General features: G+C 32.8%; 1 protein-coding gene across 8 annotated transcripts in view; it reads right to left on the bottom strand.

Moving 5' to 3' along the window:
- LOC143240121 (NAB transcription cofactor mab-10-like) overlaps nucleotides 1–14,273 on the bottom strand; it is a 185,443-nt gene extending 171,170 nt beyond the window's left edge. For 4 of the 8 annotated variants that reach the window (XM_076482030.1, XM_076482031.1, XM_076482035.1 and 1 more), the window contains exon 1: nucleotides 14,126–14,261. Coding sequence is in view for 3 of the 8 variants with exons in the window: in XM_076482033.1 (XP_076338148.1) it covers nucleotides 14,126–14,156 (31 nt within the window). In the remaining 5 variants the exon portion in view is untranslated. Of the gene's footprint in view, nucleotides 1–14,125 lie in introns of all 8 variants that reach the window. The other 4 variants (XM_076482033.1, XM_076482037.1, XM_076482038.1 and 1 more) reach the window with 3 other exon arrangements.
- Between the last annotated feature and the right edge of the window lie 2,963 nt (nucleotides 14,274–17,236).

Raw genomic sequence — 17,236 nt, 5'->3', positions numbered from 1 at the left:
GACTCATTTAAGTAGAACGTGCAAAGAGGTGTACGAGGGCTGCTAAAAAAATACGCGGACTGACGTCATAAAACAAAATGTACTTTATTTAGAAATTACAGGTCTGGGACGCCTTCAGAGTACTCTCCTCCCCAACGCACACACTTATCCCAACGGTGTTTCCACTTGTTGAAACAGTCCTGGTACGCTTCTTTTGTAATGTCCTCCAGTTCCTTCGTCGCATTTGCCTTAATCTCGGGAATTGTCTCAAATCTTCTTCCTTTCAAGGGTCTTTTGAGTTTGGGGAACAAGAAAAAATTGCAAGGAACAAGGTCAGGTGAGTACGGGGGGTGGGGAAGAACAGTGATCGAGTGTTTGGCCAAAGACTCACGAGTTCTGAGGCACAAATTTCGCAGCAACGCGGTGCATCTTCAATTTTTCGGTCAAAATCTCGTAACAAGATCCAACTGATATCCCACACTCTTCAGCAAGCTCCCTGACAGTCAGACGTCGATTTGCCCACACCAGGGTATTGATTTTGTCGACGTGTGGGTCGTCAGTTGACGTGGAAGGACGTCCAGGATGCTCATCATCTTCAATGGACTGTCGATCATCCTTAAAACGGTCATGCCACTTGAAACATGCCGTACGCTTTATAGCAACATCACCGTAAGCCGTGTTAAGCATAGCAAAAGTTTCAGTCGCAGATTTTCCAAGTTTAACACAAAATTTCACAGCAAGTCGTTGCTCCTTCAGGTCATTCATTCTGAAATCCGCAAAACGAAAAAATTGCACTTCACTTAAAACCGCGTAGCTAATACACAAATGAAGATATCTGCAATCGGAAAATGGCGTCGTAATCAGCTGATATGTGCGAACCTAGCGACACCAAGCGGATTCCACTGGAACCAACTGGAGCCGCGCAATTCAAACAGTCCAAGTATTTTTTGAACAGACCTCGTATATTCAATTATAATATTTAAAAAAAATTGTTTATCAAATGGCCTTATAAATAATTTATAAATACTTTGCACTGTTTGTCGTTTTGTATTTTCACTTCTGTCTTATAAGCCAGGTTCTCCTAATTGAAGTAATTAAGTTTGACACCCACATTATCTACATATAATATTCGCTTTAGAGTCACTAATGTCTCTATTTAAGTATTATTACTTTTGTTGTACGTCGTTGTCCAAATATACATTTTAATATTTCATTTGTTAATAAACAGTTAAAACAAATAGTAGATAAAAACTAACATGTATTCAAAAGTTATTTTATCAAAAAGACAACTTAAAAATTGGCATAGATTACTGAATAACCCCTCACCCACCCAAATTATTCTATAGAAGGTAACTTTAGTTGTAACAGAGAGAACTGTGTTTTATGTAATTTAGGTTATATGAAACCTACCAAACCAATAACAAAGAAATTTTGTTTTGTTTTTTTATTAATAAGTTATTTAGTTGCAATTCTAAGAACGTTAAATATCTTTTAAAATGTGTAAATTGTGGCGAATTACATATTCGAGAAACAGATAATTTAATGTTAATGATAAATTTACATAATTTCCATGGCAGATGTCCTGAGACAAAAACAACACTATATGCCAATAAACATTTTGTTGGATGTATGTATCTTGAGAACGTTTTAAATTCTAAAAGAATCATATTCTCATGTTTTGTCTCCTTGAGAATGTAATATGAAACATTAAAGATTATTTCTCGAAAAATAGTTTATAATTTTTAAGCCACTTTAAATAGCTAGTAGTAAGAGGACAGAAGTAACTGGTTGTGTAAAGTTAATAAGAACTGTGAATTGTTTGTTTGTTTTTGAATTTCGCGCAAAGCTACACGAGGTCTATCTGCTAGCCGTCCCTAATTTTGCATCATCCCCGTCGCACCAAACATGCTCGCCTTTTCAACTGTGTTAAACGAGGGATATCTGCGCTAGCCGTCCCTAATTTAGCAGTGTAAGAAAAGAGGGAAAGCAGCTAGTCATCATCACCCACCGCCAACTCTTGGGCTACTCAAATATTTATCACATTTCACTTGTCTGGATTTTAGGTAATAGAACGTAAAATATTCATCATATTCCACTTGTCTGGACAACTAATTAGTGTCCAACTAATGTCTCTGATGCCTTTTTCGTTTGTTTGTTTTTCTGAACCTTCTGCGTAGCTGCAAAATTGACTATTAAATCAAAGGTGAGAGCTGTAGTCCATGAGGATCCAATCAGACTTAATTTACCAATATGTCTCCCGATGTAGTTATATATATGTTATATATACAGCTATACTAGTATAAACACATTTTCTGCTTTTTTATTTTTTATTACAATGAACCATGAATATATATCTTTACCCTTCTTGTCTTCTCGTGCTCTGTTTAGAACTTACGAACAATTACGTAGTGTGATATTCAAGCTTCTAAAAGACCGTTTTCCACTTGAAAAATACACAAAGTTTCACAGTGTATGTTAAATTAAAACAAAAAACATACCTTTAAATCCTACAAATTATAAAATACAGGGCTTAACTTTAATAGGAAAACACGCTTCATGTTTCAATACACACTTCCTTCAACGCTTGAAACGTAGCGGAAACATTGAAACTTCATTTCGACACTAAATAACAATCTTTCTAGAACATATCATTGTGAAGTTGACCCCATACAGGTGACAACTGTTTCCAGAAATATCGTCGTAAACATACAGGAGTGTTCTGGAATGTTCCAAAAGCAAACTCACGCTACTGGAGAACAAAACATTAGATATATTGACGCTTTACTGTGCATCAGTATACAACATTCTACATAGATAAAATTCAATGTACATCTTATTTTAGACTCTATAATAGGCTTAGTGAGCAAAAGATTAAATAATGCTTCCGAACAGAAACTATAGTTTCTCAGTGTCATCATAGTTTATATATATATATTTTTTTAGTTAGTTTCAGTTTACATTTCGTTAATTTATTACTCAGTTCTTCGTTTTAGCTGTCTTATTAGAGTTTGTACTAAATAAAACGGTAATGGTTCGAGTTACATATTTTCTGTAAATTTTACATAATTGTTATTGAAATGACATAATAGGTTGCGACGCTTCTCTCTTTTATGGGGGACTTTAGCATTAATTTATTTTTGGGCAAACAAAAAGATACTTATATGAATTTAAAAAATAGTGAACACACATGTTGCAATTCTTTTTAAATATAATGACAGTAAACTCTTTAAAACAAGAAAGTAACCAGCCTCAATAACGGTGATCTCCGAAAGGCGGTTAGTTTGGTTTGTTTTGAATTTCGCGCAAAGCTACACGAGAGCTATCTGCGCTAGCCGTCTATAATTTAACAGTGTAAGACTAGAGGGAAGGCAGGTAGTCATTACCGACCACCGCCAACTCTTGGGCTACTCTTTTACCAACGAATAGTGGGATTGACCGTCACGTTATAACGCCCCACTGCTGAAAGGGCGAACGTGTTTGATGCAACGGGGATTCTAACTCGCGACCCTCCGATTACGAGTCGAGTGCCTTAACCACCTGGTCATGCCGGGCAAGGCAGTCAGTGAGCCACGTCAGGCTCTCGAAAACCTGATTCGTGGCTCGCATTGTAATAAGATATTTTATAAAACAGAGCCCTTAATCATTATAACACTTAAGAGAATATACCATATTTCCCAAGCTCAGACCCAACCTTTGACTTTATGGTCATCACCTGATGTAGTATCCAATGTGAAAAATAATTGGAGACTGCTGTTCTACTTTGTTTTATATACAGGGTGTTCCGAAAGTCACTGTGCACTTGTATATTTATTAACAGACATGTTTCAATATAGAATACAGGAGGTAAATATGAATGACAATTATAAACAATGTTGAAAGTGACCCCCGTTGGCATCAATGCAGGCCTGGATCCTTCTTATTTTGTTTCTAAACACCGCTATCAGTTGCTGGCTTGAAATAGACTGAATGAATGTTGTTATAGCATATGATTACAAAACTGCACATTGACTTTCCGAGCACCCTGTATAATAAAACTAGACTTGAAGATCTCAAGTAAATAAAATCGATTTCAAGATTCTTAAATAGCAAAAGAAGTGACGAAGCATAACTTTGATTCTGATAATTCTTTATAATTAGCTTGTTTGTGTGAAGTTAAATACAATGCTACACAATGGGTTATCTGTGCTCTGCCCAACACAAGAATCGAAACCCCGATTCCACCGTTGTTAATCCGCAGACATACTGTTATGCTATTTGGGGGCAACTTCCTTTTAACCGTGTAACAATAAAAGATTTCTAGAAGTATATATCGTATCGTGGAAAATAAACGTTTGTAACATGTAAATGAATAACAAAACTTTAACATAATTCAGTAAAGTTATCGAAATTTATGTTTGAATAAGAATTGAGGTGAGTAAATATTTCTTTAAAAATCTTATATTTACTCTAAAGTGAAATTGTTTTATCTTTTGTTAATACGAAAATTACATTTTGAATTAAATCATTACATATATTTTAGAATAAATTATCGTACCTGTGTTATCTTTGTTTATGCATATGTATATTCATTTTGAAAACTGACTTCGCGTTGTCTCAAACACATTGTTATTACTGCAAGCTATGGTTTTTTAAACATTTAGACGTTTGTATTTATTTTGGCTCAAGGATGTTTTAATCTTCAATTTACGAGCGTGTAAAAAATGATTTAGTTACTTGTGTTTTCTGAATTTTGAGCAAAGCTCCACAAGAACTATCTACGCTAGTCGTCCCTTATTTAGCAGTTTAAGACTATAGAGAAAGTCCATAGTTATCACCACCCACCGCCAACTCTTGGGCTACTCTCTTACCAACGAATAATGGGATTGACCGTCACTTTATAACGACCCTACGGCTGAAAAGGCGAGCGTGATTTGTGATAGGGAATCGAACCCTTGATTCTCAGATTACGAGTCGAGCGCCCTAACTACCTGGCCATGCCGGGTCGCAGGAAAACAAAATGAATGATGTGTAACTGAGTCAGACAGTGAATTAGTTCAGTACTGTCAGTGTTTACCGAACAATTAAAAAATCAATCACTCCCCCCCACCCACAGACACGCAGTAGAAACTGTTAAAACATAATTTTAAAGAACTGTGACGGTAGACCAATTAAGCTAGCAAGTACGTGCACATAAAAATTAATATACTTGTTTATTATTTGTTTTTCATTTTTGGAAGTATTGTAATGGAATATTTTTATTAACAACAAAATGTATTTCATATATTATTGATACGACTTTTTAATGATACTTAAGTTCTTTTCTGGAAAGATATCTTTAGATACCTGAATCGAGTAGTTTACGTACTTTTAAACTATCTCGTTATAAGAGTTTTGATTGACAATGTTCAGAAAGGCACTAAAACTAACATGCTTTCACAGAGTCATTTGACCGTTTTCTGATTCAACAAAAACTCATGTACGTGTGTCGCCTTCACTTACGAGTCCAACGCTGCGCAGAGTTTACGATGAATATTCTAGAAACCCCTTTTCCCTCTCAACTTAATAAAATGTCTCGGCAGCGGTTTTCCTACAAACAGTAGATGGAAACAGCCACTTGACATCCTTGTATCTATACGCATAGTAACCTCCCGTTTAAAAAACAAACAAACAAACAAACCGTAGAACAAAAGCCTCGATATTCTATAATACACCAAACACTATTAACTGTAAGAAATCATGTCGGTGACGCTGAAGTGGACGATCTTAAAACATGATTGAGGTCTCCAAACAATTTCCGTTCCTAGTGAGAGCAAAAGAACATGATTGATCCTGACAGGCACTGATGCCACAATTAGCGGTGCCTCCATTAGCTATGGGACATAGTTTTAACGTCATTTCGGCAACTGGCACTTTTAAAGTTTCTCAGCATTCTTCAAAGCTTCCATTAAAAACGGTATAAGGGTGTTTTGATGTAACGTCGGTTGTAATTACAGAGAATATAAACTAACCGAAGCAAAATTTTACTGACATTTTTTTTTCCCAATACGCATATCAAATTCATAGATGCTACACGACCTTTACGTTTAATTTTTTTTTGTTCTATTTTTTTTGTATGCTATTTGTTCTATTTGCAACGTTTACCACATAATAAAAACGTGCGTATCGGAGTGCACTTAAATACCTATCTATATAATTGTTTGTTCTCATATATTCACGTAAAATCACTCGAGGGCCACCTGTGCCAGCCATTCCTAGTTTTGGACTTAAAAACTAGGAGAGAGTAAGCCACATCACAGCACACAGCGGAAAATTTTACCTCACCGAATATTGGGATTGAACGTCACCCTTATAACGCACCGATTGCTCCATATTATTGAGTGCGTTTATCTTTAGGAGCAAAAGGAAGCGAACGATGGTCTCAACATTCAGAACTTGTTAACCCCGTGATAGAAAGTCTGTCGTGTGAAGGTCAAAAAAAGAACAAACTAAAATAGCTATGTGTAAATATACGCCCTTCTTTGTGCTCAAACCTATCAAATTAAGGCACGGGAACAATCATAATGCGTAAAATAAAACACTATTTTTAATACAATGGAACCGACATGTTTAGATAACCTCTGTTTGCCTTCTTATAATATATGTACCTATTTTGTAACCATTGGAAAAGGCAACCATGAGTTTTAATTCATATTTAGAGAGTTGTTTTCGTACTTTAGTTTAGGCACACTTTTAATTATAACATAAATCCTTTATAGTTGAATAACTTTTCAACTGTAAAACTATTTGAAAGAAATTCATTATAGAATACAATGGATGACGAGATTCGCTTAATTGTTTACCTTAAATAACTTTGGGTAATTCTACAGATTTGGGATTTCAAAATGAAAAGGATAGGATAGTTGCGCATAATTGTTTTTAGGTTTGTTTATAGCTGAGCACAAAGCTACACAATAGTTTATTTGTACTGTGCCTGCTACCAGTATTGAAACCAAGTTTCCAGCGTTATAATTCCGCAGACTTGTAGCACATAAAAACTTGAAAGGTTTTTTCTAAATACGTTTCAGAAGCGAAAGGGACATCGACTAGGAAATAACGATGCACAAATATTGGACATAGGATTATTACCTCTTTTTTTTTTATAAACCAAGTGGTAGCTTTAACCTCATGGACGTAATATAAATGTGGAAATTGAGGAAAGTCATTCGTTTTTATATAGGAGTTGGAATCCTGAAAGGCTTTAACTTCAAGGAGAAAACAAAGTTTTAATATTGTGTACTATGTAGAATCACAGACAATTTTAATAAGTTATGAATAATATATGGAAAGTACTTTTATTTCTACCAATCGTCAAACAGAAATAGTTACTTCAGTGATTAAATTCTTGTTTTCTTTGCATGCAAAGTTTTTGTGAGAACTGTCTATTATTGGTACTCATTATTTGTAAAACATTAGAAATAAAAATTTATATCAAATTAAATATTTATATTGATAACAAGATGTGTTGAGCAATTATCTTGAGAAATTCACATCAACAGGCAATCATAACTTAAGGTTGGAGACAGTGTCTCACTTAATAGTAAGAAAATTTTCGTTGTAAAACTTGAGAGAAAAAAAGACGACTAGTGTGTCAAACCCGTTATATCTGCCATATCCATTGCCAACTTAACCTTTCTAGCACAATACCATATACAACCCCACATCATCTAAACGAAATTAGATTCCAACTTCAATCTGTACACTTGGAGAGTCTGCAAATAAATAATGAACCATTACCTAAGCATCACTCATTTTTTTTTATGAATACGTGTTTATATATAATTTTTGTCAATTTTATTTATAATTTTTATACTAGTGGCGCCATCTAGCCGAAACTGAATATTAACAACTTTGTTTTTAATTTCGCGTAAAGCTACACGAGGGCTATCAGCGCTAGCCGTCCCTAATTTAGCAGTGTAAGACTAGAGGGAAGATAGCTAGTCATCACCACCCACCGCCAACTCTTGGGCTACTCCTTTTACAACGAATAGTGGGATTGACCGTCACATTATAATGCCCCCACGGCTGAAAGGGTGAGTGTGTTTGGAGCGATGGGGATTCGAACCCGCGACTCTCAGATGACGAGTCGAACGCCTTAACCCACCTGGCCATGCAGGACCAACTTTATTTGAAAAAAGACCACAAGCAAGTGTGGAACATAAAAAAAAAAATGTTTAAAATTGCTTTTGCGATGTTTTTTTTGGCAAACATTAGAACTATATCTTATATATATGTTGGTTGAACAATGTGTTGAGAAATGATGCCTAACACATTGATACAACTTCACACGCATAAATAACTTAACCGTAGTTAAAGGTAGTTCATTTATCATTTGATGTCACATTTCTTTTGATCGAATGGTAGAAAAGTGAAGAAAAATCAAAATTACATCAGGAAGGTTCACTACTATAACGTACACATTTAATATGTAACGTCATGCCCTCCAAGCTACAACCATCTCAGAATGAAAGAGACGCCCGGCAAGTTAAGGCGTTCGACTCGTAATCTGAAAGTCGCGGGTTCGTATCCCGGTCGCACCAAACATGCTCGACCTTTCAGCCGTGGGGGCGTTATAATGTTACACTCAATCCCACTATTCGTTGGTAAAAGAGTAACCTAAGAGTTGGCGATAGGTGGTGATGACTAGCTGCCTTCCCTCTAGTCTTACACTGCTAAATTAGGGACAGCTAGCGCAAATAGCCCTTGAGAAGCTTTGCGCGAAATTAAAAAAACAGACAAGATGAAAGAAAAATTGTGGACTTTTAATTTGATTGCACACTTTGCGATTTTATAATAAAACAAGTTTCAATGCCCCAGTAATCAAGACACATTAATAATTGAAACAAACAAGTATAAGCCAACTTAATTTATTAATAAAACGTGTTCTAGAAAAATCCAGATAGTAAGCTTTGCTGCAAAGCACGACTCAAGCTATGACAATTTGTACTGTCTTGTAATTGAATACGCACTTTGTATATTTTAATGAAAAGAAATGTGATATGGAAAATTTAAAATAAACATTTACATTACAGAGCAGTCAATGGTTTCTTTGTTAGTAATTAAACATGAAGCTACACAGTGGACTATTTATCTGTCTACCCCGGGTATTAAAACCCGATTTCTTGCGTTGCAAGTCCGCAGACATACCATCGGGAGAGCACGGTAATGGAAATTCTTTACAGCATTGCAAACACTACTTACTATTATTTTGTTTAGTTTGTAGTTAAGCACAAAGCAACCTGGGCTGTGCTCACCACGAATAACAACACCGACACAAATCGCTTTGACTTTCAGAACTAACACCGATCATGCAACGCTTAACTCATTTTTATATAAAGCTTGAAATGTGAATAAAAACAATTCACAATTATATCACGTAAGTGTACTAATATAACGTTTGCGCCTATATAATATACAACTTTACGTCTTCCAGTGATACGAGAATAATGTGAAACTAATAACCTCAAAAATAACATGTTTACAGTTGGGACTAGCATTATATCTTTTAAAAAGTCTATGGTGTTATTTAAATATTTTAAAAAATTTCCAACACTGGGTAAGTTCCAGCACCTATTAGGAAATGTGACACAAGACGACATAAATAGAATTTCACTTTTTTTTTTCTCTCTCTCTCTCTCTCTCTCAAATCAAAAGACAAATCAAAAAGCCAGCTTCTGGTCTAGTACTCCATGTCACAGGTCAAATAGACTGTACCTTCCCCTAAGCAGCTTTAAGTCAGCAAATGATTTAGTTATTAATGTAAACAGCAGATGTAGTTTGTATTAATATCAATTTCTCATTAATCATTAATACAACCAAGTACAAGATAGCAATGAACAGCAAGCACATGTGTACAACACACACAAGCAGCTTACAGTGAGTAGATTATTTTGTTAATTATTCTACTTGATTCAGAAGTTAAACAGTTATCAATTTCAAGGCATTTACTGTCATTTAGTCATAATTTTTTAGTATAAAGTTCATAATTATTAGTGCTTTGAGACAAACTGAATAGTTAGGCTTCGAAAAACACAAGTCATTTTAAAACTGAGACACTTTGCTTACTTCTTTAAATGTCAGTTTACTTGGAAAAACTACAATTACTTTCAAGTCTTCCTTTGTAACCCAACACTTATCTAATTTAGTAAGCTCTAATCTTGCTTTTCAATTCATTTTCACTGATGTCAAAACTTCATCCAATGAAAGTTATATGTATATGCGAACTGTTTTTGAAACAATCCAAAGTTTTATTTAGATATTTCATATACAAAACAGTAAGTAGTGCTAATATAATGTCCAGCTTTTATGACAAAATTGTTGAAAATATTTTAATGAGTGGCAAAATTTTATTAGAATTCCATAGAAAAAATTCTTGTTGTCCCAAAACATTACATAGATAACATGGTATTTTTTTTTGTACATCACTTAACCATATTAATTGTGAAAACAAAATTATATTAATTAACAGTCCATTATCAGCCCCTTCCCTGGTATCAACTTCTTAAGGGAGTACTGAGAACATGGTACAGTACTAACTAATAATTATAATGAAATTAGTATGTTTATAATTACTACAGCCAGATCTCTATATAATCAATGAACTTTATCCTATACTTCAAGTGTGAAGTTCTGTGTCTGTTACCTTATTCTCATTACCAAATATATGTACAGATTGAGATAAATATAGATCCTACCATTACAAAAATTATTAGTATCCACACTTCAAAATTATCTACTGTTATTTCTTTCAAAAGCTTAAAAATTGACTAGTACTGTCAATACATAAAATAAAAATAAAATTAGTCAATAAATTTCATATTGAACTTTTTTTAAAGTGGTTTTAGTGTATAAATGTTGAATTTAAAATGTATCAACTTGTCTAATAATGGATCATACACACGTCAGCTAAAATGCATTTAGTAAAGCTTGTGTAAATAAAACTTTGTAAACAGATTATATTTGCTGGACATAACTAGTTGTAAACTATATCAGATGAAAAAGTATGAAACTCCACACGTACATACAAAACCTTACAACAATAAAAGTCAATATTGAATAGAATATCATACTGTTAATTCTATATACTTTATGATACATAAAAATAATTATTAAAGCAACCAGTTTGCACTAATTGCCAGCCCCTGATTCTAAATATAAATCCAACCGAAGGTCATACAATTTAAAAATACCAAAAATCATCAAGGCTGAAGACCAAACCAAGATACAGCATACCAACTTAAAAACAGAAAAATATTCAACAAACCAGACAATGTTAACCCTAAATCAACCAAAGAAATAGAGAATACAAACTCATTTCTTACGTCAATATATCAAACAATGTTTCAAATAAATTTATAATTAAAATATACATCATCAGTTAAATCATATTATAAAATAAATTATGTACCATTTTCTTTCCAAGAATCTAATTTATACCTATACTTTTTTGTTATACAATTAAAACACATCTTTCACAGGCTGTTTGTTTATCCAGGCCCTTAAAACTTCTAAATATTGAACTAAGTCACTTAAGCTTTAGTTATTTTGTACTCTAAAATAATGTATTCAAACTAAGCTATCTTTTTTTTTTTTTAGTTAGATAACTTTACTAGTTAGGCCTTGCATGTATTGTTGTGTGCAGGTTTAGTTTTTCTATATCAGAAGGAATCTTGTCTCACTGCAAGATATACTAGGATGATGGAAGAGTTATTCTGAAAACTCATGAAAGAAAGCAAAGAAGAATATATTATGTCAACCATAGAATATGGAAGTTTGCATGATTATATGTGGAACTGATAGGAAAAATACCTCTGATATTATAGAGTAGTATTTTGAAAGAACAGAATGAAAGGATACAAGTTTAAGGTTTGGAAATACACAGACTCTAGTTAACTTTTCTCTAACTGAGTGGTTAACATATAGACAACAGTGAAAGAAAATATATTACAAAACTTTAAAGAGGGAATAGATTAAAGTTTATATAATTTCTGAGAAAAAATATAATACAGGGCAAATTTAGATTCTTACAAGTGAGTGTGCAAGGACATCCTCGAAAGACAAAATGATCCTTTATTGTCTGTAATGATACATTACATAAACATCTGTATTCTTAAGCAATTCTGTATTGTTGCTCTAATAAAGAAATCCAATACAGAACACAAATAGTGATGATATACCAATGTATGCCAAAGGTATCAATTAGTTTCTAAAAATTACGTTACATTATATAATTTGTAATTTTCATCAAACTTATGTACTTATACTAATAATGAATTCAAGCCACACACCTAAAAACAGTATCACAAAATTCTCTGTTTATTATACAGGGTGTTTGGAAAGTCACTGTGCATTTATATATTTATTAACAGACTAAAATGCACAGTGATTTTCCATACACCCTATATAAACAATACAAGCCTGTCACCTGCTTCACATTTTTCAGAAACTTAGAAAAAAATTTGAGTTATAAAAGCTCATAAATAGCTAAGAGTACAAGTGAATTATGCTACTAATAAACCAGGAGAAAGATAGGCTTTGTAACTTGAATATGTTTTTATTTTTAGAGTTACAATACTGTCCCCTTTGTATAAAGCAAGTTACCCAACAAAAAAGAAAGGTTTTTTTCATTCACTCTTCATCCTCGTTTCAATAATAGGCTATGAAAAAACATTAGTTGGTGTACTTTTTCAAACAAATTCTTTTTTTTTTTCCAAATAAGTGATTGTGTTACAACATTTATACATACTAAAGTACAACAACAAATTTTGTATCCATTTATGGAACTCAAGGTTTTCATTCAAGTGACGTAGCTATTAATATTGCCACTACTAAGTATTTCTTAGTAACAGAAGATAAGTGGTACTAGTAGACAAGGCCTAATTTTTTTGTCTTACTACTACATCACAAACTTTCTTTAGTTATTTTTATTTCTAGTTTTTAATACTTACACATGATAAGTCACAATAGTATATTAACAGTTTTTGACATGCAAGTACATAAACTTGTTATATATAAGATATTTGTTGAAAGCAGTGTGACACTGCAACACTAACATTCAGAGTAATACTGTCAAATGTAAGTTACACTGCAATGTGTAGCAGGTATACATGTATTTTAAGTTTAGTCAGCACTATTAACTTGAATCTTTTAATTTCTCAATTTTCCTGTTGTTGTCATTTGTCTATATTAAACTGAAGTTGAGACAAAATAATTCGATTGATATTCTGTTGAGAATATCTAAAATTTATATCATCATTAAATAACACTAAGTGTTTAACATATAAAATCAGTATGATTGTTGCTAGTTTAATGTTCTTGATAACGGTAAGATATCACGTGTGATACCAATAACATCGGCTGTTATTTTCATTTTGTAACTTCAGCCATATTAGTATACTACATTACTAGGCCTAATGATTATTACATACTGATTTTGAATTTTTGTGTAAATATTACAAATTAAGCTTCCAGGATTTTACCTGTACTACTTATTTGTACATTAATGTTATCAACTTCAACTGAAGTTAAAAAAAAACTGATGTTAATATACAAAAAAAATAATATTTTCTTACGTATACATTAAGTCTAACATAACCCTCATACATTCTTTCCCAAGGCGACATCTAGCGGTTACAAGCTAAATCAACAAAAGTGTATTGCTAAGTTTGGTACACTTTGCATACGCAAGTGAGAATAATAATTTTCTGAAAACGCAACTGAACAATAGCTACATAATAATTTGGTATTTGGTTAATTATTTAAATTATTGTGTCTATGGTTTATAACCCATTGCAACAAACTGGCGATCCACGTTTTGGGGCCGTGCTCATTATAAAAATACCCAACGGTTGGCGGTGGGTGCTATTAAGTTCCTTTTTTCTAGCAGCTCAAGATAAGGAAGTATTTGTGTACTTTTTCGCAACTATCCCAAACAAACTTTTAAAGTATATATAAAACGCTTTAAAAAATGTTATATACAAATAGAACTTTCATTACCCAAAACAACAAGCAATATTTTTTTACCTTCCTGTATAATTTTTCTGTGAAACTCTTGTCAAACATGCTTCTTGAATTCGGATATAGTATATACATTAAATTTTCATGCACAGAAATAGGAAGGAAACTAACTTACCAGAAACAGACTTCTGCAACAAGGTTCGCATGGGCTGTGGGTCACCACCGCCACTGCCTTCGGTTTCTTCTGTGTATATTACGTTCTTCGACTGAACCCAACCCCAGGCTACTGTAGCAACGAAAAGCGTGGTAGTGGTTATTGTTGAACTGCAATCCGTATAACTATATGAGCTAGTGATGAGACGTCATTGAAAAATTCCTATCTGTGATTGGCTGCCCTACCCCACGTGCTGGGTGTTTCTGGTAGGTAGAGCAACTAATGATGACGTAGCTCACCCAGAAAGGCGGGTGTAAGAAGTCGAAACTGTATGGTAGGGATTCCATCTCATACTAGCAAGTGGAGTGGATTGTTTGGTGAATGGGGTTAGTAAAGACTAAGCATCATGGATGATATTATTATTATTAAATAGGAATTAAAAACATTTGTATTTCACGATCCCCATTTCTAACCTAATAACTTTTAAAACACATTCTGTGCATTAAAATTTAAAAAATATATATCATACTGATACCGAGTGAAAGTGCACAGTAATGAAACTATATATCAGTGTGATGCTTCTCGCATAAAACGTAATGCTGCTTAAAGCCTTTAATATTTTTCAGAGATCTTGTTCTATATCATGAAGTTCTTTATGAGTCTTATGACAAAACATTATAATTTCACCCGCGTTGTTCACCCATACTTATCACAACTCGTTTTCGTTTTGTTTTCTCTCAGCCGTTACTGGTTAGCTCGCAAGCTACACAATGGTCTTGTCTGCGCTCTGTTCACTGCGGGTAGTCGAGCCCCAGATTTTAGCTATTTAAGTCCGTTAAATTATCGTTGACTCACTGTGAAACTTTTCTGTTAATTCAAAATACGTTCGATTCCCAGTAATTAAACACTAAAAGTTAAAATATATTTTGATTTTCAAACTCTTAAAAGTTTAAAATATTCAACAGTGTTCACTAGCAGTTTAGTTCCTGTGAATGTCAATGCAAGTTTCCCCTCAAGTAAAGAGCCAAATGAAGCTGGGACACATAATATTTAACATGTGTTGTGAAGATTTTCCAAACTTATGTGTCTTTTGTAGAATGTCATACAAATTTATAACTAGTTTGAAGTTATACTTAAAGTAGTTATTTTTTTATTTACTAATATAGCACTATATACATACAACTTTATAAATTTACTGGTTTATATTACGAGTTAGTGAATTTTTATCTTCATTTTTGAGGTATTTACCTCAAAAATATAGAAAATTACTTGTTACATGAGATCAGCGAAAGAGAACAAATAAATGAGAATAAAATTTATTGTAACTTTGCTAAACATTGGTTATAAAATACTACACTCAAATATTTAATTTGCACAATAGGTGTTTGGATATTTTGATGTTGCCTTCTACAGTAGTGTTAACCGTATAATGTACATGTATGTTTTCAACAAATATATTACTATAGTACATTTTTATTTGTCACTAATTTCTGTTCAGTAATTTAAATCAGTGATAACTATATTATTACAATAGCGTTATAAAAAAGAAAAAATTCACGAGTATTAATATATATATGAACTATCACTGTTTTGAAGCTTTAAATCTTATAACTTTTCCTTTTTTAAATCAGTATCGATTTCGTTGTGACAAAAATTGATTGTTCCTGTTGAATGCAGAATAAAGATATACCCAAAAGTTACTTTAAAATATTACGTTGTGTGTTTACAGTGGTAATATTATTTATTTATTTTTATCTAGTCGAACAATAATATCAAAGTATATTTAGTCTTACTAAAGTTAGGCTTAACTATAAAGAGTGAGTACCTTCAAATATATAAGCCTAAACCCATGATCTTCATCTAATTTGCATAAATAGTTACTATTTACATGTAATTTCAGTAGTTTTCAAATTCGTTTACTAATTTAGAATCTATGTTTAAGAAATAATTTGGAGTTTATGTTTCATTGTCATACGTTCAAAGTGATTGTCACGAATATTGGTGTATTTATTGGACAAACTAGATTATAAACTGGTTAATGTAGTATATATATATATATATACATGCACGAATTTCCAGTGCGTATAAAGAAGTGAAATTAAAATTAATCGTTTCGCCTTCATTACACAAGTAATATCAAAACTGTGTTGTCAGTACTGTATGATGTGTTTAAAATAACAAATATTGTACATATTTTATAATTTTAAAGTATTATGTTCAGATTAGAGTATATTTTGAATAAATAGCACTTCGAACATTCCTTTATTATTTTTTGTTCTTCTTATAGCACATAATCAACATATATAATTAATTAATTTAGCAACCACTCAAATATTTCTGATTTCCTACAGATATTGTTACAGGCGACAGATAAATCATCTGATATTGATGTAGTTCAATCCATTAGCAACTTTATTTTTTTGTTTTCATTCAAAAGCCGTGTGTTACTTCTGGCACATGCAAAAAGCTAGTCAGTCATCTGACAGCATGGTTGTTTCCATTAGGCTTTGTCACGAAATCCTTGTTTTCGCGTTTTATATATATATATATATATTACACTTTATTTTTATAAATTACAGCAGCAAATCTACGAATTTACAGCCCCAAAATTATGGATTCGATTATCCTCGGTCAACGCAGCAGATAGCCTGATGTGGCTTTATCATAAAACACATACACACTAATCTATTCCTGCATCTAGGCCTTAACTGAGCATTGAGTTTTGATACTTAAAACAAATATCCTAAAACCATATATAAGCATAAAAAGTAATATATTTAAAAAAAGGAAAACGTAAAGAACAAGACAAAGTAGCACATATTTTAAAGAAAACAAAATACACTAATAACCTTTAAACACAATCAATACTTCAATTTCTTGCACATACCTGTACTTCTGAATGTTACAAGATTGTAGCTTTTTGTCTTAAATGCTCCCGAGGCGACAAGTAACAAAAATACATTTGGCTCTAGGCCTAACTAGAAACGATTGGCCACACGATAGCTCAGCGGCGAGTCTAGAGATGTGTAACGTTAAACACAAGGTTTAGATGTCCAGCACAGATAGCCCATTATGTAGTTTTGTATTTAATAATAAACAAACATAAAAAAATGGCTTTTAAGTTTTCTCTTG

Source organism: Tachypleus tridentatus, chromosome 13 (assembly GCF_004210375.1).
Source record: "Tachypleus tridentatus isolate NWPU-2018 chromosome 13, ASM421037v1, whole genome shotgun sequence".
In the NCBI taxonomy this organism is placed as follows: Eukaryota; Metazoa; Arthropoda; class Merostomata; order Xiphosura; family Limulidae; genus Tachypleus; species Tachypleus tridentatus.
Note: the sequence above shows the minus strand (reverse complement) of the source record. Positions and strands in the feature narration are given on the sequence as shown.